Source organism: Lissotriton helveticus, chromosome 2_1 (genome assembly GCF_964261635.1).
Source record: "Lissotriton helveticus chromosome 2_1, aLisHel1.1, whole genome shotgun sequence".
NCBI classification, from domain to species: Eukaryota; Metazoa; Chordata; class Amphibia; order Caudata; family Salamandridae; genus Lissotriton; species Lissotriton helveticus.
In genome coordinates this window covers 1,943,632,839-1,943,658,784 of record NC_136059.1, presented here as the reverse complement: position 1 = coordinate 1,943,658,784, position 25,946 = coordinate 1,943,632,839, and the positions used below count along the sequence as shown (strand labels likewise).

General features: G+C 48.5%; 1 protein-coding gene across 1 annotated transcript in view; it reads left to right on the top strand.

Annotated features, from left to right (window-relative positions):
* ABCE1 (ATP binding cassette subfamily E member 1) overlaps nucleotides 1-25,946 on the top strand; it is a 147,261-nt gene that overhangs the window by 66,231 nt on the left and 55,084 nt on the right. The window contains exons 8-9 of the mRNA XM_078676877.1: nucleotides 8,445-8,541; nucleotides 9,392-9,481. Of these exons, the coding sequence (XP_078533003.1) occupies nucleotides 8,445-8,541; nucleotides 9,392-9,481 (187 nt within the window). The remainder of the gene's footprint in view (nucleotides 1-8,444; nucleotides 8,542-9,391; nucleotides 9,482-25,946) is intronic.

Here is a 25,946-nt window from a genome sequence, read left to right as displayed (position 1 = left end):
AATTAACCTCAAGGGCCAAAATTAAATACCAATCAAAACTAAATTCCTGTTTGTCAAATATGGTTCATACGTAGACCTGATATTAAACTGTCACCAGATAGTCGACTGGATTTTTTAACACTGCTTCCAAAAGATGACCTACCACAATTCTTATGGTGTGGGTCAAATCTATATTAGAAAGAAGTGCAAGTGATTAGCATGCTGTCTACGATTTATACTTCCATTTTTAAGCCGGTTAATTAATAAGCCCGTTTTCTGCATTCTACACAGTTAACACCAGTCTACGCCTAATAATGTCAAGCTTTATATTATATAAAATACTTGACTAGAAAGCAGATGTGGCTTACTAGCAGCTAGGGCTACAACCACCCAAGAGAAAGATTTGAAAGTTTACCTCTTCGATGTATTCTTCTACTAGTAATTTGCGGAAGATGTGATCTACAAACGTAGCTACAGGAAACATAAATTCAGGACACCCTTCTGTCCTGAAAGGGCTGAAATCGAATCAACAAAGAAACAAAGTTGAGGCATGTATACCAAAGGCAACAAGCATTTGCAATGCAATAGGTCTCGCATTTGGGAGAGTTGGAGCTATTTGCGGTGTGAATGAAAACGTGATTTACCTATGTGTTGTGGTTTGCAGTGCAGTGGCCTTTGGGACCTTATAAGTGTTTAATGATGCACATTTCAGCATAAGTAAATAAATACATACAAAAGATACGCAGGATCTGACCTCGTGTAATGTAATAGGGAGGGAGACAGCAGATAGAGAGAGGCAATAGAAAATTAAGGAGAGACATAACGAGGAGGAAGAGAGTGCAGGAGACACACTGCACATGTCTGGAGCTGCAGTAAGACCACTCTGGCATTGACACTGACGCTGATCCCTGGGAGTGGAAGGGGGGGTACAGCGGGAGACAAGAGGAAGGGAGAGATTGAAATAAAGATTTGGAGAGAGAGCACAGCTGTGAAAGTGGTCCCACAATCCATGTCCTGGTACATGCAGGGTGAGGCTAGACAGCAGAACAGAGTGAAAGGGCTGCGGATAGAAGAGCAGAGAGAGGATAGGGTGTACCGGTTTTTGGCTCTGGTTCCCCTAACCCAACTGCCAACCCACTGGGCTACCTTACCAATGATATGACAGAAAGACCTGGCAAAGACAGAAAATGATTCTCTTATGTAGCAGCATTTTATCTTAAATCTAAATAAGAAATCCCCCATTTTTTGTCATGAGTGCCACTCAAAACAACGCCTTAGGCGCATGACTGTTGGCAGTCTGTTCCCTGTGTGCGTGCGCTGCATTGGCACAAAGCAGACATGTCAGCGCTATAGAAAAGTGGGGTATTCCTACCCGAGCAATAGTTATCAATTAGCTGAAAAAAGGATCACAAACTAAGAGCCACTTTAATATTTTACACAGTGAAATTCTTGCCCCAAAATCCCCTACGATGCCCCTCCCACCGCGAATCCCTCCCCTGCTATGTCTGGCGCTAGGGTTCCCTCGTTGATAACTGTTCTAGGTTGTAAGCACTCTGCACCTTCTGAAGTTCTTGGACATACGGAGAGTTATGTTGGGGTACCGCAGGTGGAAGAGAAGGACAGGGGATATGGGGGTCCCTAAAACAAATGTGAACCCATGAATCACATTATCTGAACGTCTATCCCTGCCCAGCTGAATAGTTGCCACTGAGTTGCTCAAGGCCTTGAAGGAACCTCCTCTTTTAATCCTAGATCACAAAGAGTGTTGGAAGCTTTCTGGATGCCCACATGAAGTTGTAAGCAAAATAGACAGCTGTGCTGCCTGGTAAGCTTGGACCTAAAAAGAGGGTCGCCTCACAGTCTGCCAGAAAGGGGGTGGGGTCACTCCTGTGAAGTCTAATAATACCTGAACCTAGTGACACGGGAAGGAAGAGTGAGAGGGGGCGCAGGGGAGATGCGAGAAATTCAGCAGCAGTTAAATCTAGCTGTGCTCAAAAGGAGCAGGTGCGTCTCGAGGGCAAAGCGGGCACATTACCCTGCAGAGACCAGGGACTTCAGACAAAATACGCGGACGCCCTTATTAGTGTTTGGATATAAGCACAATCTACCACTGGTCTGGTATCGCTGCACTTTTGAATAGTAGGGCCGATAATTCCTGTGATTCACCAGAAGCAACATAAAACTGTATGGGCACAAAACACTGCGTGGTCACAACTGAAATGTGGGGGTGCACCACGTACGTTTCGTTGCGATATATGCTAAAATCGGCAGATCCGTGATATGAGGTGACAAGGCCTATGAGGACTTCCAAGCGCTATGTCTTGCATGAGAAAACCGTAACACACATTGGATCCTGGACCTGAGGCGTCGTAAATATTACAAAGTTATATTTTATTTTTATTGTACACTATATTTGAATTACAATAGATCTATAAATGCAGAGTAGAACAGAAATGATACAGTTGAATTGTAAGACTTCTACCATATGTACATATCTGTGCTGGAAATGTTCCGTGTACATGCGGCACCTTGCACATCTGCTGTTTTCTTCCAGCAAAGTTTGTTAAAGTACATTTTCACCATGCAAAAATCCAAGACAATGTCACAGACTTTGTCAGAACTGGTTTTGGTATGCCTTGAATGAAGCAATCGTGAAGCATGCAATATGCTTCAAGGAAGCTACGTGCTCTTCTCTTCAGCACGAGCCCTTTCGCCCAAAAGAATTACCACTCTTAAAGCCTTGGTACAAAAGGCTGTGACGTGAGGGAGGGCTGGTAGAGAAAGGTGACTAATTAGCTGCAATAACTAGTTTAATTACTCTTTAAATGGAGGTATCCGGAACAAAACACTGGAAAATCTGGCTACTAAAGGAACAGAGTTACGATAGGTTTGAAAAAAATTAATGTACAGAGTAAAGTGGGGTGCAGAATAAAGTGGGGTTTGCGAAACTGAGATGTGCAGAGTAAAGTGGGGTATGAGAAACGGTTTACGATAGTTAAGTGGGGTTTGAGAAACCTATGTACAGAGTAAATTTGGGGTTTGAGAAACTGTACTACTGTATAGAGTGAAGGGGAGCTTGCAAGCCATGTAACACTGTTCAGTACGGCACAGTCGATTGATGCGCTCACTCTATTATCTATGCCTGAAATACAGCAGCAGCAGTAACATCTGAGTCCTGTTACAATGAGCTTTACCTGGCAGCACAACAAGCGGCAGCGTGATGTCTCGTATACAATAACACTTGAGAGTAAACACAGAATGAAGCAATCTCAGAATAATGAAGGACTAAATCATCCCTGCCCGACTGCAATACGTTGCCTACAATTTGCACATACACCTCATCAGAGCACGCCCAAACACAACCAGTGGTGCACGCGCACCACAGAGGAGCGGGGGGAGGGAGCGCGGCAGCGAGGCAAACGCGCGCGGCTGCGCGTGCTAGCCACCGTCGGGAATGGGCGTTACAAAGGCAGGACATGTGCCCGCCTTTGCCCAAACGCGTGCTTTTTCTTAAAAAAAAAAAGGAACCATGCAAAAGCCAATGCCTGACAGTGAAAGCCTGATCACACGCACATGCGTGTGGTCTGCTTTCAAACCCCTATATAAAACGGCTCTCGCTGTGCGTGCAGTGCTGTGCACTGCAACGCAGGCGCGAGCCCTAAAAAGGACATAAAAACATTTCGAAAAAAGAAACTACATTTGTTTTTAAACAGAGACTCCATCTTATTTCCTTGTGATCTTTATAGTAGAACAGCAAGAGTATCGGGGTCAACTACTATGCAAAATGTAAACAAAACATTTTTTATATGTAAAAATCATCTTAGTTAAAAAAGACGTCATTATCTCAAGGTGCAACATCAGTCCAAAATACACCATACCGAGTCGTATTTCTCTTTAAACATAAGTTGTTACTAGACCCCACATATATTAAGAATTCATAACCTTGTGGGCTATTCCCCACATGAATCCCCTTTCAAACATTCCCCAGCAAGAATCAAAAAGAGGAAAAAACATATTGTCACTCCTTACCTGTGTGCGGCACCATCTGTCTGTTTAGAATACGGAAATGTGATAATTAAAGTAGGACACGCTATGTTTGATATTTTAAATATATTCACATCCCCACCTACTTTGTGCTATGTGCGTCACTATCCGAAAGTATGATTTGTTTTTACGTCTTGCTGCATTTAGAGTATGTCGCACGCTGTTCACAGCAACTAGAATGTCAACCGAGCAAAGTGCATCGCGACGGAAACAAACAAGCAAGACTAGTCCAACCATGAAGTCATTAACGAAGGTAGCCCCTAATACAGCACGCCAGATGAAATATCACAGGGGTGTCTGACGTGTCAAAGCAAGTTAGGGATCAATGTGGATACATTAACGTTGTTCACACGACATATAACGACTGCACATCCGTAAAAACATAAAGGTCCATTACACATAAATCGTAAAGATCAGACTGTGGTAATTTGGGACAGAGTAGTTCCAGTAAAAATAAGCAATGGCTTATTGCATGTATTATTGTATGATTTATTTTAACGTCTAGTTACGTTTTACAACAAATAAAAAGCAGTTTGCCACTAAAACATCAATTTTGCGTGTGTGCAGCGACGTTAATTAATAAATAAGACTAGCCCAGCGTAGTAATACTTAATAAGGATAACCCCTAATACAACACATTGAATAAGAGGGATGGTGACAAAGGTGGGACAGTGACAGGAGAAGCGTGTGAGGTAGCCAGTGACATGAAATGAAATGAAAATGAAATACAAGCATTTGTAAAGCGCATAGCTACCTCCGGAGATGTATCCCGGTGCTGGGGGGGTGTCAGGAAGATTAAGCGAGCTATTACCCAGATTCACATGGTGTTGGGATAACCTAGCGCTGGGGATTGAACCGTGCTACGGAGTCGGGTACCCTGGCCGCTGCGCCACACCTGTTCCACAAGAGTGTCTGATACTGATTGGAGGGGCAGTAACAGGAGAGAGGTGGATGCTAATTAAAGAGGGGCAAGTGGTGGGAGAGGTGGAGAGTAATTTGAGATCTGAACAATGATGGGGAATGTTTATAATGGTGTATGGATCGGATACTTGAGTTAGAAGTTAAGCGAAAGGGCTGTTAGGGATACGTGGGCACCGATCTAAGCAGTGACAGGAAAGGAATGCTATGAATCATGAGGGTGCTGTGACTGGAGAAGGGGCTATGAATGCCATAAACAAGAGAGCAAGTGCACAATGAAAAAGGAAGAGACAAATGAGAGAAGAGCTAACTCCTGTATCCATAGCGTCCCTGTAAATCTCAAATTGGCCGGCATCTTAATACTTTTATCATTGCATCACCAGCAACCCTATCAGTCCTCCAAAGTTTGTGGGACATCTCGACGCACTTTCTGTAGAGAAGGGTGTGGGGGAACTCTTACAAATTGTGAAGACCACTGCTGTAGGGCCATCAATAAATGGCATCTAAATCTTTGGTCAGAAGTAAAGCTTCACATTTGATTGTCGTGTGCATTTTGACAGATTCTTCACTTTCAAATGATCCCCAGGTGCCACGCTGGATCAGGAAACTTTCAAGCCCGGCTGTGCTTCCAAGGGCAGCTAAAAAGTGACAAAGCAGAGCAGCATACAAGTGCCATTGCCGCATGCGGATGCAATTTCCTTTATTTCTTCATGTTCCAATGCCAACTCGAAGCTCCGCTCCAAATCTTGTCCATCCTCAAAAGACTTATAAACTAATTCCAGTGTGCTGAGGAACAATGTCCCCACCCAAAGATACAGGTTTCCTGCCATGACTGCAGGAAACCGATGTCGGTCACGGACCTGCATGTGGTGCCTTCTGTTGTCTGGGCTCGAGCCAGACTCAAAATCCTGCCATAAATGTGAGCCAGACTCAAAATCCTGCCATAAATGTGTCCTCATGAAGGCGATCCTGTGCTGGGAGGTGAAGCCATAGGTTAGCGAACACAAGAAGAAATTGCAGCCTAAGCAGAGTCCTGCTACTGCTTCAAGTCTTGAGTGCATATTCTGTCCTGCTTCTGAGGCCGTTTCCCTAAGTGGTATTGAAACTAGCATAGTGTACTGGGGCCTGAGCTCCTGTGCCAAGAGTCTATGCGCCTCTGGGGTTGGTTGGAGCACAAAGTAATTTCCCTGATCATGAACCACCTATCGGGGTCCTGCCAGAGCAGACAAGATGACCACGTGGTGCCTGGCAGACGCCAAATGGTTTCTACATCCTGAGGTGTCACCGTGGCGACCTGGCTAGATAGTTTTGCCACGTCAAACATGCAGTGTTGAAAGTTGCGAGAGTTGGAGTTTCTTCAACGTTAGACCTTAGGAGATGCGTACTGGCTGGAATGGGCTATTGGACTCCTGTATACCTTCTTGTCTGTCTCTCCTGCTTGGAGTTCTGAAAAAGATCAAGACTACCATTCCAAAGTCATCCTAGTGGCTCTGAATTGGGAGAGTAGAGTTGGGTACCCGGGGCCTCTGGGTATGAGCACCTGTCCTCTGATTAGGACATCACTTTGGGTGAATCTTCTGTCGTTCCAACAGGACAGGTTCCTCCACCCGAATGTGCAGTCTGCATGTATATAGATTGAGCAACTCACTGCATTTGATCAGCCACCTGAAGTGGTAGAAAACTTCCTTGTAATTAAATGGCCTTCCGCGAAATCCATTTATGCCGTGTTCTGATTTGTGGCCGTGTATGGCATACGTTAAACTGATCCCTTGAAAGCCAAGCTGGTCGCCGTTCTTTTGTTTTATCTTTGGCCCAGCAACGGAAGGTAGTGGGCACTATTTGTGGGCCCTTTCTAGGTTTACTAGACCAACCATCCTTGGTTAAATCACATGTAGTGATGCGGTTTATTAAACGTTTGACACTTGTACCCTCCCTAGCTGTTTGTGATGCCACAGTGGTACTTAAACTTGGTCTTGACACTTCTCATGTGTATGCCCCTAGAGTCAATTCATCTTACTCGACTCGTCACTTACCATGATCCAACAGATCAACGCAGTCGCCTCCACCTACTTCAACACCCTCCGCATCATTCGCAAGACCGTCAAATGGATCCCCACCGAATCAAGAAAGACTGTCACCCACGCACTCATGGCCAGCAGACTGGAAATTCTACACCGGAATCAACAAATCTCTGCTCCACAAGCTCCAGACCATACAGAACACCGCAGCCAGACTCGTCCTCGTCATCCCTTGACATGTATGCATCACCCAATACCTACGAGACCTCCACTGGCTCCCGATCGAGAAGAGCGTAACTTTCAAGATACTCACCCACGCCTACAAATGCCTCCACAGCACCAGACCCCTATATCTCAATGAAAGAATCTTCTTTCACATACCCAAGAGAAACCTCGGATCTGCCACCCTCACCGAAACCATCCTCAGAGCCAGATCTGGTGGAAGAGCAAAGACATGGCACGAGCACCCGGTCAACAACAGACACACCCCTACTCTGCACATCTTCAGGAGGACCCTCAAGACCTGGAGCTGCTCCAACCCCCCACGCGCCCCTTGAGACCCTCACGAGTGAGTAGCGCACTTCACAATTCCCCGATTGATTGAATTTATAGTTGCTTGCTGCATTGTCTGACTTCAAAGACTGTCTTCCTTATTTGCAATTACATCAGCTTGCTTTTTGTGAGGTTTTCCAGGACATAGAAACATCAGGCTGTACAGAAGAGGAACCCAGACAAGGTGTCTGCATACAGATTGGCTACACATTGGCCAAGAAACAGTCCCCAGAATGTCTGATCGCCCATTCTTTCGCTGCTGCCACTGCATTTGTTTGTGGGGTCCTGTCCATGACATCTGCCAAGCTGCGATGTGTACATCACTACATACATTCATTATGTGCTACTGCCTTGACAGCTAGGTCCTAAGGAACATTTTGGTCTGAGTCCACTCCATAGGCCCTCCGGCTAGGGAAATACTGCTTTGGTATCTATTTTAAGGGTAGGATTCTGCAGTAACAAGCTTCCATCAGAGGAACTTGTTTATTATCTTTGGTAAAGCTCTTTCTGGTGGATACGTGTCTAACCGCAGATTCCTTACTGCTCTCCTTCCTCATTCAGAGGAGTCACCTCTTTTTAACATCTAAAATAGTTCAAAGTTTGGCGCACTTGGTCCCAACATTTATTCATGTTCTGTAGATGAGGGCAAAGAAGTGAAAATACGGAACTGACGTCCACTCAAAGTGGTAGTACTTATATGCGGCTCTGCACTGTGCTTTTCCGGAGTGCTACAGAGCCAATGGGAAGCTGTGCATCGCACGATAGCACTGCTGACAGTTTCTAGATCCAGTACGTCACCTGGGGAGTATAATAAGGTAAGTATTCTGCTGTTAAATAGAGAATCCACCAGAAAAAGCATTAAAAAGGGTAAATCGCATGTTCTCCAGTGCATAATATGTATGACATTATAATTTAAATTTTTTTGGTTTGCAGATTTGACCCATCTTAGAGAACGAAACGTGGAGGACCTCTCTGGAGGAGAGCTTCAGCGATTTGCCTGTGCTGTTGTATGCATCCAGAAAGCAGACATGTACGGCAAATGACTCAATGTGCTAATTTGTTAATGCATGCATTGAAACTTCAGTAGTCTTTTTCAATGTCTAGAATTTTATAGTGAATATATATTTATGGGTTGGCGATTTGTATTTCTTCTCTGGGATGTTAATTACCGGAGAGTGGCTGTGGTATAGTTTAGCCATTTGGGTGCCTATTTTGAGTCATCCATAAGGTGGGTGTCATTTAAGCTTAATGTTTGACTCTTAAGAAGGATGCCCTATGAATCTGGTGGCATCGCTTTTAGCCTATGAGGTCTGTGGGCACTTTACTGGGGAGGTAGGTGATTTTCTTTGCCTGTTAATAGGGGAGTACATCTAAAGTGCAAACCTTGTGTCTTTTCAAATGTTGCTGTTCAAGCAATAGGAGTTCTACATTGCCTTTTACAGCACCACCTATGGTTCATCATTTATAACTTCTACTTTAGATGAAAATGTCTGGCAGCATGTTTAACTCTAGATCACATGTTTTGCACAGGTATGCAGCCTTCCTGCCACGTAGTGTTGAGCTCATGATACTTAGGTTCACTCTACCACGTCAACATACACCATGTGGCAGTTGCAGGTTGGAAAATGTATCACATCGCTGCTGATGTAACCAAAATAAATTTGAGGAAACTGGCAGAATGGCATATTTAAGAGAAAAATCTTACATGGCGCATGTAGAGCTGTATAATATCATTCTGCCTTCTAGGGTTGGGTTCGGATATTTCCAACTTCAAACAAGTTCTTTTGAGGTGACTCACTCATGATTCTTCCCCTGAAATGTGGATATTTCTTTATCTGAAAAAAGTGCATTCTAGTAATTTTCTGATCTTGTTTCTTTAGTTTCATGTTTGATGAGCCATCAAGTTACCTGGACGTAAAGCAGCGTCTAAAGGCTGCCATCACTATTCGCTCTCTCATTGACCCTGATAGGTAAGGAGTGTGGACAGTTGAATGTTATTTTTTATTATATTTGTAAATAATGCTTTATTTGTAGCTCTACATTTCTTTATAATCTCATCTTGTCCCTCTTCCTTGGTTAATTGCAAACCCCAGAGGCCCTTCCCTCCTTCATGTGTGTAAATGTACTCTGCTTTGTTCAGAACTTATTTCCCTGTGAATCGGGCACTTTGCTACACGGAGGTGTACCTTTCTGTACTTCTCACATCTGTCTACGTAACAGACTGGCTGGGTCAAAGGGTATACATTTTTCAGTTCTCTATAACATGTAATATCCAGTGCTGAATTCCAGCCACCCTGCTAGCATAGACTTATTTTCCCATTTGTTTCCTTTTATTTCTCTTACTAGTAGTTATTGTTTTTTCTTCAGGTATTACACTTCACATCTGCCAATTATTAATTGCCCTTCTATTTCTAATGTTTTGGGCCCCGCTGGTGAAGGTAATTCATGTTCAGCCGCCTTTCATATTTTGCTTTTACTGCCAAGTTTGTCAAAATCATACGTTTCGCCTCATTTAGTTTCTGTTTAGATGACTCCCCCCCCCCCCCCCCCCCCCCCCCTTTATGGAAGTATAAGCAATAAGAATTTTATTGATTGTAATTTACATTGTTAATGGACTTTTAGTTTTTAACACAGATGGACTATTAAAACAAAGTTTGTCTGTAATTTCTTGGGGGTTATTTTCAGATGATCGATGTAATCAATATGAAGAGAAATTCCAGAAAAGTATTAGTTGGTGCGCTGCATTTAACATATCATCTGTGACGCATAATTTAGATATTAAAAACTTAATATTTTAGGTGTGGCCAACCAAGATGGCCTACAGGACAGGACTCTAGGGAGCACCGCTTCCCCATCACCTAATCCTGCGGGATCCTGAAATGAGGATCAGATATCTTGCCATGTAGGTGCAGGGCTTGCTTTCCCTTCTCTGGGGGAGGGGGAGAGGGACTTTGGGCTGCATGATGGCGCTGTGAGTGTCTGGGGAGGAAGCCGTACACACCTGGAGTAGCAGCGGCCTATGGGTGCCGTGTCGCTCACATGTGGCAGAGATCCCAGGGCAAGAATAGCCATTAGTGGGGGCACCGGATGGACCTGCAGAACATGCAGGGCACACCGGCTGCCTTCACCGCAGAGGAGAGTTGATGCCCAGGTGGGGGCTTCCTCCGGCGCACCAGAAATCAGACTGCCCCACTGGTCATCTGGGGCTTGCTGCAATACCGGGCAGAGAGGATTGGAAGTGCCCTGCCAGCCACCTTGCCCCGCTGCGGAGGTTGATGGTTGGAGGGGAGCCTTAACCGTGGTACTCGGGTCTCGGCGGCCTTCTTGTGTGGGTGACTGGGAGTGAGGAGAGTCGATGCAGAACATCACAGGTTTGCTGGGATGGCCCCTAGGAGACATTGTGCGGTATTGTTTGACTGTTTACGGCCCCGCCTGGGCTCCTGGGACTGGAGGTGTAGCTATACGATGAGGACTACAGTGCTGATTGCCTGCAGTGTGAACTGTGGCATTGCGATCATCCTGGAGGGAGGACGGGGGTGGATCTTGCACTGGACCGAAGATGCTGCTTATGGCTCCGCCAAGTCTCTAAAGCAAGGTGGTGGAGTCGTGCGGTGAGGCCTGGAAGTACCTGTTTGGCAACGGGGTGTCCTGCGGCTTCGTAGCTGGCCCTCTGTGAGTTCCTCCCGTTGCAATGGTGGTAGCTGGCAGCCTTGTGGCTCTTGTGACCCTGGGGGTGTTGACGATTGGCTAGACTGAGATGACTAGGTGGAACAGGCCCTCTGCGGGCATATAGTGACACGTGTGGACTGCTGGTGGTACCGCCCGGGCTCTTGGACTTCTTTTGGAAACTGGGCGGTGAGGAATAAGCTGTGCAGATGTTGGGGCTGGGCATGCTTATCCCATTTGGTACTCGTTGGCTTGTGTGGGTCTTGACTCATTGTCGTGGAATGGGGCGTGCTCGGTGAGGGCGTACTGTGCGACAGGGGTTGGGAGCGGGGGGCTCGCTGTTTGGGGTGGACATTCCAGCAATCCCCCCTACCCACTTCCCCCCCAGCCTGCTGGTCCTGGATGGGGGAAGGGGGAAGGGGGTGGCTTGGTAACCTGTATACGTCGGTCCTTTTCCTCCAGTGAGACTTAGGCTCCTGGGTTTCTGTTGCTGTTCAGTCCTTTTTGGGGAGGACTGAGGTCATGGACCGCTAGAGGTCGCTGGAACATTATTGCACCTAGAGTACTACTAGCTTCGGGGGGGGGGGGGGGGGGGCAAGGGGTTAGAACGCCAGTTATTTGAAGGGCACTGAATTGCAGTGACCCCTGTGACATTTGTGAGAAAGTATCCTAGTAGGGCCAAGTGCTGCATTCCTTCGTGAAGATCTTGCATGCGTGGAGGTCTTCACATGTACTCTGGAGTAAGGCTGTAGCTGGCATTTTCATTAGCTCACGCTCCCCATGGGGGAGGGCTGGCCTCCGAGGCAATTACAGGATTACACCATCACACAGTACACTACTCCGTGCCAGACCTCTCAGAGAATAAACAGGAAGGTACTCTGGCTATGCCAGAGAACCAGGGAGAACCAACACTTGGTGCCCTCTTGGAGGCCATCCAGGTTTCTAGGGTGGCCTGGAAGGACAAATTGCAGGAGTGTCTATTGAAGTGAATCTGCTCCAGGCAGATATGCAAAAGGTTGCAGGCAAGGTGGACAATGTGGAGTCAGACGTCTCCTCCCTCCAGACGGAGGTGCATCAACTCTAGTAGCAGGTGGCGCGCCTGACAACTGGTACCCTTTAGGACCAAGCCGAGGATGCAAAGGCACGTTCGAGGAGGAATAACTTACTGGAGTTCCTGGAGCAGGCAGAAAGCCGATATACACAGCATTTTTTGGAACAGCGGTTGAATCACTCTTGCGGCCGACGGGGCTGTCAACTAATTTTTTATTGAATGAGCGAACAGGGCTCTGGCACCTGCTTCCCCCCTCTGCCTGCGCCTCCCACGGCCCTCATTGCTCGCGTATTGAACTACAGGGATGCAATTCTGCAAGCTGCTAAGGAGGCTCTGATTCCTCAGTTTGAAAACAGAAACATTGCCATTCATCCTGACTAAACTATAAGCGCGTAGGTGTGTTGTAAAATGTTCTTGGAAGTTAAAAGCACCTCCGCGCTATGGATCTGAAATAAATGGCCCTTTATTTAGCTAAGCTTTGGGTCATTGTGGTAGGCAAGTTGCACTTCTTTGATCGCTCAGAGAATGACTGACTGTGGCTGGACATGTGGGTTGCACCCGAGGTCGTCCCTGAAAAAAGCTGAACCTTTCCCAGCTAGAGGACATCAGCAGGGAGCACCATATGCACCGTGTTATGAACACGTCACTGGCGGCAGAAGTCTGCTCGGGGACAATTGCACCATGGATGCGGAAAAGGCAGAGATGGAGTGGAAGGTGAAAAAGCAGGGAGGTGATCCCTCCCAGTGCAGCGAGGAATCTGATACTCCCTCGAATACTGGTGACATTATACCTGACACTGGAATCTGATGGGTGGGCAATCCCTACAGGAGTCCTGGTTAGAAAGGTCACCTTGGAATGTTAGGACCTGGGAGGGCTGTGCAGTTGGTGGCCGGCATGCTGAGGAATGGAGGTTGTGGGTTTGGTTGTTTGATTCGGAGTGAGTCTGGCTGTGCGAGTTGCACGTCTGACTCCTCAGGATGTGCTGTAGGACTGCGGAGGGTGTAGGATGCTGCCGCTGTATATTGTATGCCACTCCGTGGTTATTACGAGCACAGATTCCAGAGATTGCCCAGATGTGTACAGGGCTCAATGTAAACCCATAGTGTTATGTTAGTGATAGTGTGGGCGAGCAGCCTTAGGCCTACCACAGAGGAGTGTAAGACATTTATTGCACACACATTGACCGATAACTGACACAACTCAAAAAGGAGATCCACACCAATTTTAGAAAAATAAGTTTGTTTTATTTTAAGACCAAGATCTTCGCAAAAAAGTTAGAACATTTTTCAGGAAATGTTGTCTTTAAAAGTTTTATGTTATCCTTTGGAGGTAAACAGAACTGTTTCATGGTCATGTACCCAATTTACAGTTACAGTCTTGAAGGTTTAAGATTAGCAGAGGGCAAGGTTCAGGTAAGCACACAGTCTACACCACCAGCAGCACATTGAGGTTGGGTGTAGAATGTAGAAAGCTGGCACTATATATACTATACCAAAAAGAGGTATAGTGCGCAGAGTCTAGTGAGTCCCCAAAGGTGTGGTAGAGGTGAAAGTAGATAATACCTTACTCTTAATTTACTGTTACCTGGGCTTAAGAGTTAGGCTTATCAGAGGGTTGTATGAATTTATTTGCTGTACATACTCCTACAAGGCAGGAACACACACACTCAATGACTGACTCCAGGCCAATGGTTGTAGAAAAATATTACTTAAGTTACTTTTATTTCTGGGACCCAAGTTGATCTCAGCATCTGAAAGAGACACGTTAGTGATAGATTCCTTACCTTAGAATATCCCCAGACGTCAGACTTGATCCAGAAAGTTTTGCTTAGCAGTACCCCTGCGCGTCAGTAGGTGGCATCCTGCGGCTCCGCGTCCGCCATTGGCGTCGGAAGCGCAGAGATGACGTCACGGAGAGTACTTGGGCGCCACCCATGGGGCTGACGTCCGTTCTTTATTTTTCCACGCCAGTAAGCGCAGATCCGGATTGAGCATGTACATAAGTCACTTTTTGACTGCTATTTTGAGACTTTGTCTCCATCCTTTTTAGGTCAAGGACTCGTCGCACTGCTGTAAGCAGTGTGGGCGGAGCTCCGAAGATTTAATGATTTTTAGTAAGGGGGCTTGAACCCGCCCCTCTTCTCCATTGGCTGGCTTCCTAAACGGAGGCCAGCCATTGGAGGAGAGGGGCGTCACTCGGTTCAAGCCCTGTCTTTTTCGGATTCGGGGGAGTTTTTCTAAGCTTCTTTCTCTTTACTTCCTCTCCTCTTCCCATTGGCTGGAATTTTACATACCAGCCAATGGGAAGAGGAGAGCAAGTAAACCACGCCCCCGAATCTGAAAAAGACTATGCTTTCTCTGAGGCATTTCTGCCTCGCCTCGGAGAAACGTGGTCGTGTTTTACTCGCTGCTTCTAAGGTGAGCGGGCTTAGAGCTTTCAAAGTGTCCAAATACGTTTGTTTACTGTCGCAGGTCAGGTAACTGCTTTGGGTACTTTCCGCCCCCTGCTTGTGATGTTATAAGGAGGGCAGACTTTAGTGTAACATGATCCGGCGTTGCTCTTTATCAGCGGGAGAAATAACTCCATTAAAGCACCCTCTGTGACGTAACAAAGCTGCATTCTGGCTCCGACGTCACACAAAAGTCAACCGTTAGGTAAGCGTCTGAAGCGGGACTTGAGTCATTTGAAAACGCTCTCGGACCCTTCGGTTAGATTTGGAATATATTGTGAAGATGTCTGTTTGTGGGTGGACGAGGTCTTTGAAGGGCAGAGCCGTGAAAACCCTTCCATAGTCAGTTTAATTACATGAACTTCGCAGGAGGTAGACATATGGTCAGTCTGTATGCTCCTATATAAAGTGAGGATTTTGGTTTATGAAGTATGCTTTTGACTGATGTGAATAATATATATTTTTTTTTTAGACAAGTTTGTTATTGTGAGAAGGCGTGTTGCGTTATTGAACTGTTATGACTGCCCTTTTATCTGTACATTTTGGGGAATACTGAAGTTGGGATGCCTTGGGGAGCTAGGTGGCTGGGCCAGCAATGTAAGTGTTTCTTCTTTGATCTCTTTATATGTTGCACCTTCTACAAATATAGCGAGTCTGCCTCTCTGCTGAGCTCACTGAGGAAGCGTTCATTGAAAAAATAGTAAAGCGGCCATTTTGTGTATCCGCAACCGGGCTATCCCTCATCACTCAAGGTATCATGTAAGCTGCATATATGTTGCTAACTCGTATGCTGCGTAGATAGTTACATTCACTCCTGGCTTTTACCAATTAGGAGCCAGGCACCCGTTTTGACTACATATTGCAGGTGACTCCTTTCTTGAGTGAATAAAACTGCAGCCATTTTGAGTAGCTGCAGTCCAAGCCACCCCTTGATCCTTCTCTTGCCTTGTAAGCTGCAGTTATGCGTTTCGATGATTAACTCATTCTCATGGTCTGCATGTCTCTTCCACAATTCTACGAGACTGGTGGGTTTCTATCGCTCGTCTCTTCGAGCACTGCGTCCCAATCCAAGATGGCCACTAGCCTAGAGCCTGATCCGATGAGTAGTTCAGAAGTCCGATTTCCGTGTTTACGAGATATTCGGTGCGGTCACAGTAAGTAGAACTCCCATAGGTATCAATATTTTACGGGGTCCGGCACCCGGTAAACGGGGACCTAACCTCTCGGGCTACAAGGTCCAGTCCCGTTCCGTTAGTGTAACCAAGAGACCTCAGAGCGAGGCTAGAAACGCACCGCCGTTCAAAATTAGATAAAGAAGAGACTTCAGAGCGAGGCTGGGAACGCAACGCCATTGGAAGTGAGGCAGGTAATCCGGAAGTGGCGGGGCTAAAAGGGTTCCTCATTGTCTCCTGGAAGAGTGCCTGACGAGAGGTGCGTGTGGATGGGGTTTGTTGGTTGGTGGGTTAAAGATATTTATGGAGCGGTAAAATGAGGCTGGGATAAAAACCCAACCTATGTCAAATCTGAGTTGAAGCTGGAGCGCAGTCTCTTCTCTCCTAAAACTGAGTTGCTTTCGAGGTAGATGTGGCATCTCATAAATGTTCCTCCGTGAAGCATATTGTCTTGCAAAGCCTCTGGCTTGTCATCGTGCAGAGTGCTTCATGTTTATTTCGGGGCACACACGGTCACCGGGATGTTGCTGGGCGAACATCAATGGAATAAATTTAAAAAATCAATATTTCATTGGGAGGTTGCATCGTTAATGACACACTAAAGGGGTTTTGTTTCAGAGATTTATGAAACTGTTCGTTAACTGCCCCTTACCAGATTATAACATCTTCTGTGTAATGGCCCCAGCATTAGAGGTGGTCTATCCATCCTGCAGTCGATGCACCATAGATGCTCCCCCTCATACCAACATATGAAAAGGGTTGGCATTAGAGGAGGAAACCTGGAGCTTCTAACCGTGTCCTGCAGTTGGTAGTACCACATCCCGCCTTATAAGTCCCATAGCATCCTGCGTTCAGTGTACATCATCAGACTTGTTAAATACATCCTTACTGTCCCATATAAAGGTGAATAAGTGTTTAACTAAAAAGCCTGTCCACATATACATATGGGTATTCGGTGGGAGGAGTAATTTCCTTAAGTCTTGGGTCTTCCTCCAGGGAACAAAACTTTTTTTGTGAGTTTTGGGAAAGCTGTAAGTGCAAGGATAATGTGGTGACTTGAGATGTTTCGTATCAAATAAGAGGCCTCTCCCGTTCTAATCTGCTAACCTTCTGCTTATCAGCTATGTCGCCCACCAATTATAGTGTATTACGACATTAACATGTGCATTATAGGATAAATAAAGATCATAAAATTACTGTGAAATTCAAGATTTTTTTTTTCTCCTATAGATGTTATGAGATGCATGTTTATGTACAACATCCATTTTATCCGATTTTTTGTTTTAGAAGTTTAAAGTAAAAAAATGAACTCCTACCTAATTTATAGCTGCTGTACCATGATTATGTTTTTATTTGTATGAAGACTTTGTGCTTTTTAGTAAGTGTGTGTGGGGGGCTCTCTGTGTGTGTGGGGGGCTCTGTGTGTGTGGGGGGCTCTGTGTGTGTGGGGGGCTCTGTGTGTGTGGGGGGGCTCTGTGTGTGTGGGGGGGCTCTGTGTGTGTGGGGGGGCTCTGTGGGTGGGGGCTCTGTGTGTGTGTGTGGGGGGCTCTGTGTGTGTGGGGGGCTCTGTGTGTGTGGGGGGCTCTGTGTGTGTGGGGGGGCTCTGTGTGTGTGGGGGGGCTCTGTGTGTGTGGGTGGGGGCTCTGTGTGTGTGGGGGGGCTCTGTGTGTGTGGGGGGGCTCTGTGTGTGTGAGGGGCTCTGTGTGGGGGGGGCTCTGTGTGTGTGGGGGGGGCTCTGTGTGTGTGGGGGGGGGCTCTGTGTGTGTGTGGGGGGCTCTGTGTGTGGGGGGGGGCTCTCTGTGTGTGTGGGGGGGGCTCGGTGTGGATGTGTGTGTGTGGGGGGCTCTGTGTGGGTGGGTGACTCTGTATGTGTGTGTGGGTGACTTTGTGTGTGGGGGTAAATGCAATAGGTCATGCATTTGCGAGCGATTAACCTATTGGCATTGTTAATGACAATGCCATTTATTTAACGATTAAGCTATTGGCAATGAAAATGACAATGCCATTTATTTAAGATTTTGAAAAAATGTCATGAGCAATGCCAATAGCTCTACCTTTAATAATGCCGAGACCATTGCATTGTAAATGCTTGTTTCTCCTGGTGCACGTAGGGCTGTGCGTCTTTAAGGCTTGTGGGGCCTGTCACCGTAATATGTTGGTGGCAGACTCCCACGATGTTTGCCTCTACTGCCTGGAGACCGATCACGACTCCCGGGACTGTCGAGCCATGGCCCCCAAGGTCTTGCGGGAGCGGCATAAGAAATTGTTGGAGGTCCAGCATTCGTCACGCTGCCGCTCCTGATCTAGTGGCCGTTCCCGGGACTGCTCTCCGGACTGGAGCCGTCGCTCCTCGGGCTCCAAGTCTTCGCCTTCGGATTCCGGTAAGCGACTCCATTAAATGAAGTCGATTCGTGTTCGCACTCCGACGACCCCCGTCGCTCCTCGGAGGCGGACGAGGTGGACACAGGGGCTTTGCCCCTGCGGCTCCTCTGGAGCCTGGGAGTCCCGTGGCCTACCTGCCATATCCGGGTCCGTCGACTACTCGAGAACAGATGCAAAAGTTCCTTGATGCCATGGATTACCGCTGGCGCGCCTTCAGGCCCACGGTCCCGTGTCCACATCTTGTTGGGCCGGTTGCTCCGCTGCTGGCTCCAGCCCTGCCGCCACAGGATCCTACGCCGTTTGCGCCGCGAGGCGCCCTCGGTTCCACCCTCGGCGCTGCACTGGGTGCCATTTATCCCTCCCCTGCCCTGATTCCCGGACCATATTGTTCCAGTCTGGGATCCGTATTGGGAGGCGGCGCCGGCCGGCACTGTTCCCAGTGCCGTTTGTTCCTTCTCCGGCTCTGCCGCCGCGACCGCCCCCCTCTACACCAGAGGCGGACGAGGACTGGGAAGGGTCCGTGGATCCTCTTGCCTGGCAATGTGACTCCGACCTCGATGTCTCCTCTGATCCGGGGTTCGCCTCTCTCCCGTCTACGATGGAGGAAGGTGCCTCCTATACGATGGTACTCCGTCAGGCTGCTGAGGCCCTCAACCTTTACCTCCCCACAGTGGTCCTTAAGACCACCCTCCTCACCGAGGTGCTCCAAACAGCGTCTACTTTGTCGGAGCCGTTGCTTCCTTTCAATGATGCCCTTACGGAGGTCCTCTTGGGCACTTGGTCGAGGCCGGCCACGGGGGTCCTGGTGGATAAAAACATCGCCAGACTCCACCGACTGGTGCCCAGTGACCCTTTCTTCTTGACCACTCACTCACCCTACGCCTGAGAGCCTGGTCATTCAGGCCTCGACGTCGCAGAGTGCCTTTCCCAGGCCCTCGCCGGATACGGACTCTAAAAGACTGTACCAGTTTGGGAAGTGGTTGTTCTCTTCGGGCTTGGGACTGCGGTCGGTGAACACCGCATGCTTGTTGGGTCGCTGCTCCCACGCAGTGGGGGTTGCTGTTGTCCAGGTGTTGCCTCAGTGTACTGAGGAGGTGCAGGCTGTCCTTTCTCAAGCGATTGCTGAGGGTAAGGGTGTGGCTAAGTTCGCCATTCGATGTGGGTTGGACACCGCTGACTCATCGGGCAGGGCGGTTTCTATGGCTGTGGCGTTGCGGTGCCACGCCTGGTTGCGTTCAACTGGGTTCTTGCCCGATGTCCAGAGCTCACTCGTGGACATGCCTTTTGATTGCCTTTTGGCGACAGGGTGCTGGCAGTGCCCTGGAGCGCTTTAAGGACTTGCGGGCTATGGCCAAGTACTCGGATCTTTCTGCTAAGACCCCGGCCACTCCTGGTTTTCGTTCCGTTTGTGCCCAAGGTAGAGGCACCCAGGCAAGCCCATCCACCAAGCCTGTGCAGAGCCAGCCTCCGCGCGGCCGTGGTCGCGGTTTTCGCAGGGGCGGATCGGGGAACCAGCATGCAGGTCCGTCCACCTCGACCCCCGCTGTTTCCACCTCCAAACCTTCCTAATCTGAGCTTCAGGGAGCACCCCACGCCAGTGGGTGGCAGGATCTGCCACCACCTCCCCCACTGGCACAAAATTACATCGGACAAGTGGGTGCTGCAGATAATCTGCCAGGGTTACTCACTTCCCTTTCAGTCCTCCCCTCCAGCCATGCTACCTCGGTGCCACCGCCTGTCGGGGGATCATTTGGTTCTTCTCCTACAGTAAGTCACGGCCCTCCTGGCCAAGGGGGCCATCGGGTGTGTTCCCGGACAGGAAGTAGGGAGCGGTTATTCCCACTACTTTCTGGTCCCCAAGAAGGACAAGGGGGGCCTGCGCCCCATCTTGGACCTCCTTGACGTCAATCTCTTCCTCTGGAAGGAGAAGTTCAAAATGATAACTCTGGCTCAGGTCATGACTGCTATCGACCCTGGAGACTGGATGGTGCCTTTGGACCTGCAGGACGCTTATTTTCACATTCCCGTCCTGCCGTCCCACCAGCACTACCTGCGGTTCATGGTAGGCCGGGAGTATTTTCAGTTTGCTGTGCTCCCTTTTGGCCTTACCAGTGCCCCTCGGTCTTCACGAAAGTGATGGCGGTGGTTGCAGCTCATCTGCCCAAGTCCGGGGTGTCAGTCTTCCCCTACCTCGACGACTGGTTGTTGAAAGCGGGCTCGCCCCAGGCAGTCGTCAGTCACTCCAGTCTACGGCCGACCTCCTGCACTTGCTGGGGTTCTCCATCAACGTGCAGAAGTCCCACCTGAGTCCCTCTCAGAAGCTCCCCTTCATCGGAGCGGTTCTGGATTCAGCATTGTTTTGGGTTTATCTTCCCGAACAACGAGTCCGGGATATTCAGGCTATGATTCTGGTCTTTCAGCCTCTATCCAGGATGACCCTCCGGCTTCTGGTTCTGATGGTCTCCTGTATCCTGCTGGTGACACATACCAGATGGCATATGCAGACTCTGCAGTGGGACCTGAAGTTCCAGTGGGCACAGCATCAGGTCAACCTGTGCGATCATGTCCAGATCTCGGGGGGCACTGCTCAGCAATTGCAGTGGTGGCTCACAAATCGAGATTACGTCAGTGGCAGATCCCTCTCCCTTCCCCAACCGGAGCACACAGTGGTGACGGATGCGTCCCTCCTGGGTTGGGGAGGCCACTTGGGAGAGGCGGAGATCAGAGGCCTCTGGCCTCCGGCAGAGTCCCGGCTCCATATCAACTTTCTGGAGCTGCGGGCGATCTGTCTTGCACTGAAGGCATTCCTTCGCTCTGTCCAGGGCAGTGTAGTGCAGGTGTTCACGGACAACTCCACTGCCATGTGGTATTTCAACAAACAGGGCGGAGTGGGGTCCTGGACCCTATGCAAGGAGGCTTTGCGCCTCTGGGCATTACAATGGTGGTTCAACACCTGGCAGGTTCTCTGAACGCCAGGGCGGACAAACTCCGCTGTCGGTGCATGATGGATCACAAATGGCGTCTGAACTCAGACGAAGTGCTGGGTCTCTTTCTGCAGTGGGGAGAGCCCTGGTTAGATCTGTTCGCCACCGAAGAGAACACGCAATGTCATCAGTTCTGCGCTTTGGAATTTCCAAGGCGGAGACGCTTTTCATCATGAGTGGAATTGCGGTCTGTTGTACGCCTTTCCGCCTATATCACTTCTGCCCAGAGTGCTGAAGATCAGGCGCAACCAGGCCATTTTTGTGGCTCAGGACTGGGCTCAAAGAGTATGGTATCCCGAGCTACTCAGTGTGAGCTTCGATCCCCCGATCCGTCTGCCTCTTCGGAGGTATCTTCTGTTGCAGCAGCAGGGGTCGGTCCCCCACCCGAGCCTGTCCAGTCTCCACCTCATGCGTGGAGATTGAGCTGCGGCCGTTGACTGCTTTTGACCTTCCTCCCGAAGTCTGTGATGTTATTTTGGCAGCCAGGCGTCCCTCAACTAAAACGGCATACACCTGCAGGTGGAACAAATTTGTGGCATGGTGCACAGCAAAGGCTGTGGATCCCCTTTCTGCCCCTCTTTCTGAGGTTAATCTGTCTCTTCTGGCTGTGGCCCAGCAGGGCTCTGCTCTGGGCACTATCAGAGGTTATCTTTCTGCCATCTCCGCCTTGCTCAGGCTTCCTGATCAGCCTTATCTTTTTAAGTCCCCGATTATTAACCGTTTCCTCAAAGGCATTACACACTAGTTTCCTCCCGTGCCTTTCATAATGCCTCAGTGGGACATGAATCTTGTCTTGACTTATTTGATGTGCACTCCCTTTGAACCCCTTCATAACTGTCCCTTATGTCTTCTCACCTTAAAAAACAGATTTCCTGGTGGCTATTACCTCTGAAAGTAGAGTGAGTGAGCTCCAGGCTCCTTCTTCCAAGCCTCCTTTCCTTCCAGTTCATCCGGACAAGGGGGTTCTGAGGACCCGTCCTAACTTCTTGACAAAGGTTGTTATGCCTGTCCATATCGGGCAGACCGTCACTTTGCCCACCTTCTTTCCGCCTCCGCATCCTTCCAGGGAGGAGGAGAGACTCCACCGTCTGGACCCAAAACGGGCGCTCGCCTTCTATCTAAAGCGTACATAACCGTTCCGGGTGGATGATCAGTTCTTTGATGGCTACGGGGGCGTCAAAAAAGGTTGGGCCGTGCACAAACGGACCATCTCCCGGTGGGTCGTTCTGTGCATCAAAGCAGGTTACTCCTTGGCCAAGAAGGAGCCTCCTGTAGGACTGCGTGCCCATTCCACCAGGGCAACTACAGCCACTACTGCCTTGGGACGCGGCGTTCCCTTTTAGGACATTTGCAGGCAGCTACGTGGGCCTCGCTGCACACGTTTACAAAGCACTACTGCCTTGACAGTCTGGTCCGGAAAAACGGCTTCTTTGGCCGTTCTGTTCTCCGTGACTTCCTGGTGTAATTTTGTTCGCAGACCCACCACCTGGGTTGGTATTGCTGGGGTATCTATTCTAAGATAAAGAATCTATGACTAACATGTCTCTTTCAGATGTACAAGTTACAACTTGTGTAAAGATATATCTGTAAGAGACATTAGTTAGTGATAGATTTCTTACTCCCCCTCCCATCCTCCCAGTTCTGAGAACTGATTACTAGGGTTAAGGTCATCCCTTTCAGGGCACTAGTTTGATGCACCAATGGTCAGTATCTTGCATGGCTCTGCGTTCCTGGCGCGGAAAAGTCGTGTACAGAACTGACGTCGGCGTGCATGGGTGGCACCTAAGTACTCTCCGTGACGTCATCTCGGCGCTTCCAACACCAGTGACTGATGCGGAGCCGCAGGACGCCACCTACTGACGCACAGGGGTACTGTTATGCAAAACTTTCCGGATCCAGTCTGCCGCCTGGGGATATTCTAAGGTAAGGAATCTATCACTAACTAATGTCTCTTACAGATATATCATTATACAATTAGTAACTCGCATGGGGAAGACTGCTCCAGGCTCAGTTACAGCGGTTGGTTGATGGAATCCCACAACTAGAGCGGTAAGTTGGATGGTGGAGGTATGCCGGGACACTGTTGGTTGGGCACATCAGGTTTTCTCACCAGATCCGGTCGTGGGGACCCTTGAGGTTGAGGCTGTAGGCGTCGAGGGGCCGGTCAGGAGTGGTCGTCCAATGCTGGATCCCTGCTTGGGCTCTCTGGGGGGGGGGGGGGGGGGACTTCACTGGGTCAGTGGGAGTTCACTGGGTCGGTGGGCCACCTAGATTCGGGCCATGGGCATCTGGTGTAAGTGTAGTGGATCTGCCTGTATCCGGAGTCCTTGTGTTGGTTTCTTGGCCTGACAAATCCAGTGTCGACGGAAGTACTTGGGCGGGGGTTTGCTGGCTGCGGTCCACGCTGGTTTCTTGGAGCAGGGTCGCTGGAGGAGACAGGCCGGGAGGGCTGCCACCAAGTCAGTTACCTTCTCCACTGCTGCACGGCTCTTCAGCCCTTCGTAGGTTCAGGAGAGCCATAAAATACTAAATTTAAGGGCGTTACTAAGGTCGTGGGGCAGTTGCCAATGTCCCCTAGGGTGATTACACCCTTTGGGTGCCCCCTCACTTTGCGGAGAGGGGCATATCCCTGTTCTTTTTTAGCCTAAATCTCCAATTCAAGATGGAGAATTTCTAAGAGAGGTTTTCACTTTAGCTCTTGGCAACTCTAGGGTTGTGCCAGGCTAAGGTGGACACCCCTACTCTGCTTACTAATTTTCCTGCCTATCCTGCCGCCAAAGGTGGGGCTTGGACGGGGGGGCGGCGAGCATCTCCATTAGCTGCCCCAATCAGCACATCATCAGGTGAGAGCCTTTGAGGCTCACGGCCAAGTGTTGCTGTTCCTGCCAGGGGGAGTTGTGAAGCACCTCCCCCAGAAAATGCTTTGTTTCTGACTTCCGAGAGCACAAAGGTCAGAAACTTGATAGTGGCTAGCTGACGGGGACCCGTCAGCCCAATACACCAGATGTCGGTCATTTTCCGGGGACATCACTAAGATGCCCTCTGAGTGCTTTTCATAATAAATCCATCATTGGCACCAGTGTGGATTTATTATGCTGAGAAGTTTGATACCAAACTTTTCAGCCTCCAGTAGAGCCATCCTGAAGCTGTGGAATTTGTGTTGTCAAACTCCCAGCCCATGTACTCAAAATGGCTTCACTGCACTTACAATATCTGTGCATGGCACAGACACTGTAGGGGCATACTGCTCCTGCAGCTGTGCCCTCACATGTGGTATGGTGCACCCTGCCTTAGGGCTGTGAGGCCTGCTGGAAGGATGACTTATCAGTGCCACGGGCAGTGGTGGTGGAAATGCCACACATGGATGTGTGCCATGTCTAATCTTCAGTTAGGTCTGTACCAAAACGCGCAGCCTGCAGTGACTGTGTGGGTGTTAAGGTGAGAGGTCTTCGAGGATGGCATAATACATGCTGCAGCCCTCGGAGGCCCTCTCTGATCACCAGGCCCTTGGTACCTGGAGTACCTTTTACAGGGGACTTGCATCTGAAAAGTAATCGAACAGCAATTTCTACTGTATTGAAAGTCGTTGCAAACCTGTAACAAAGACATTTTCATTCAGCTTGCTTGTATTTTTCAACCTGCCTTGAAAAGTACCATTTACGCTTACCTGTGACAATATTGCTTGGTTCTAGAAAATAAATATAACAAAATAATATTTGTATACAAATAAAATTGGTCTGAGTTCAGTCTTTGACTGTGTGACATCATTTGCTGCCTGATTGTGTACAACAAATGCTTAACTACCCTCTGATAAAGCCTTACTGCTCGCTCACACTACCACAAATAGAGAGTAAGGTGCTATCTACTTGTACCTCTTCCTACCTTTGGGGTTCCACTGGACTCTGTGCACACTGTACCTCATTTTGGTATAGTATATGCAGAGCCAGCTGCCTACAGAAACTGTTCAAACAATCTCCCTAACTATATTGACTCTCTCACAACCGCTGTGAAGGACATGGATGGTTACCTTCTTCATCTACAGCAGTCTGTCCTTGCCTATACTTCTATTAGACTCCATTTAGCTGCAGTGGCTGCTTACTTACAAAATAGACAACGCACGTCACTTTTCCTAATCCCAATCATTAACTCAGTGGTAGGATGACTCTCTTGAGGCCTATCATGACAGATGCCTTCCGCTCCTGTGTGGAACGTCAACATAGTACTCACTAAACTAATGGGCCCTCCTTTCAAAACGCTTCACTCTTGCCTACTGCAGTTCCTTGTCCTTTAAGGTGGCCTTCCTTGTAACCATAACTTCCCTCAGGTGAGTCAGTGACATGCACACTAGTACATTGGAAGCACCTTTCTTCCAGGTGCATCTGTATAGGGTAGCCCTTCAAAACAACCCCAAATTCCTCCCTAAGTTAATGTCTAGATTTTACCTCCACCATACCATAGAACTCCCAGTTTTCTTCACACTTCCAGAATCCGTAACCAAATGCACTTTGGATGTCAAAAGACCACTCCTATATTACATTGACAGAACAAAACTGTAGGAAGCTGACTGTGTATATTACACCATAGTAAGGTATAGTGTGTAGAGAGTCCAGGCGTTCCCCTGAGGCTTAAGTAGATAATACCTTACTCTCTCTTATGGTAGTGTGGTTGAGCAGCCAGGCTTATCAGAGGGTAGTGTTAAGCATTTGTTGTACACATTCAGGCAAGAAATGT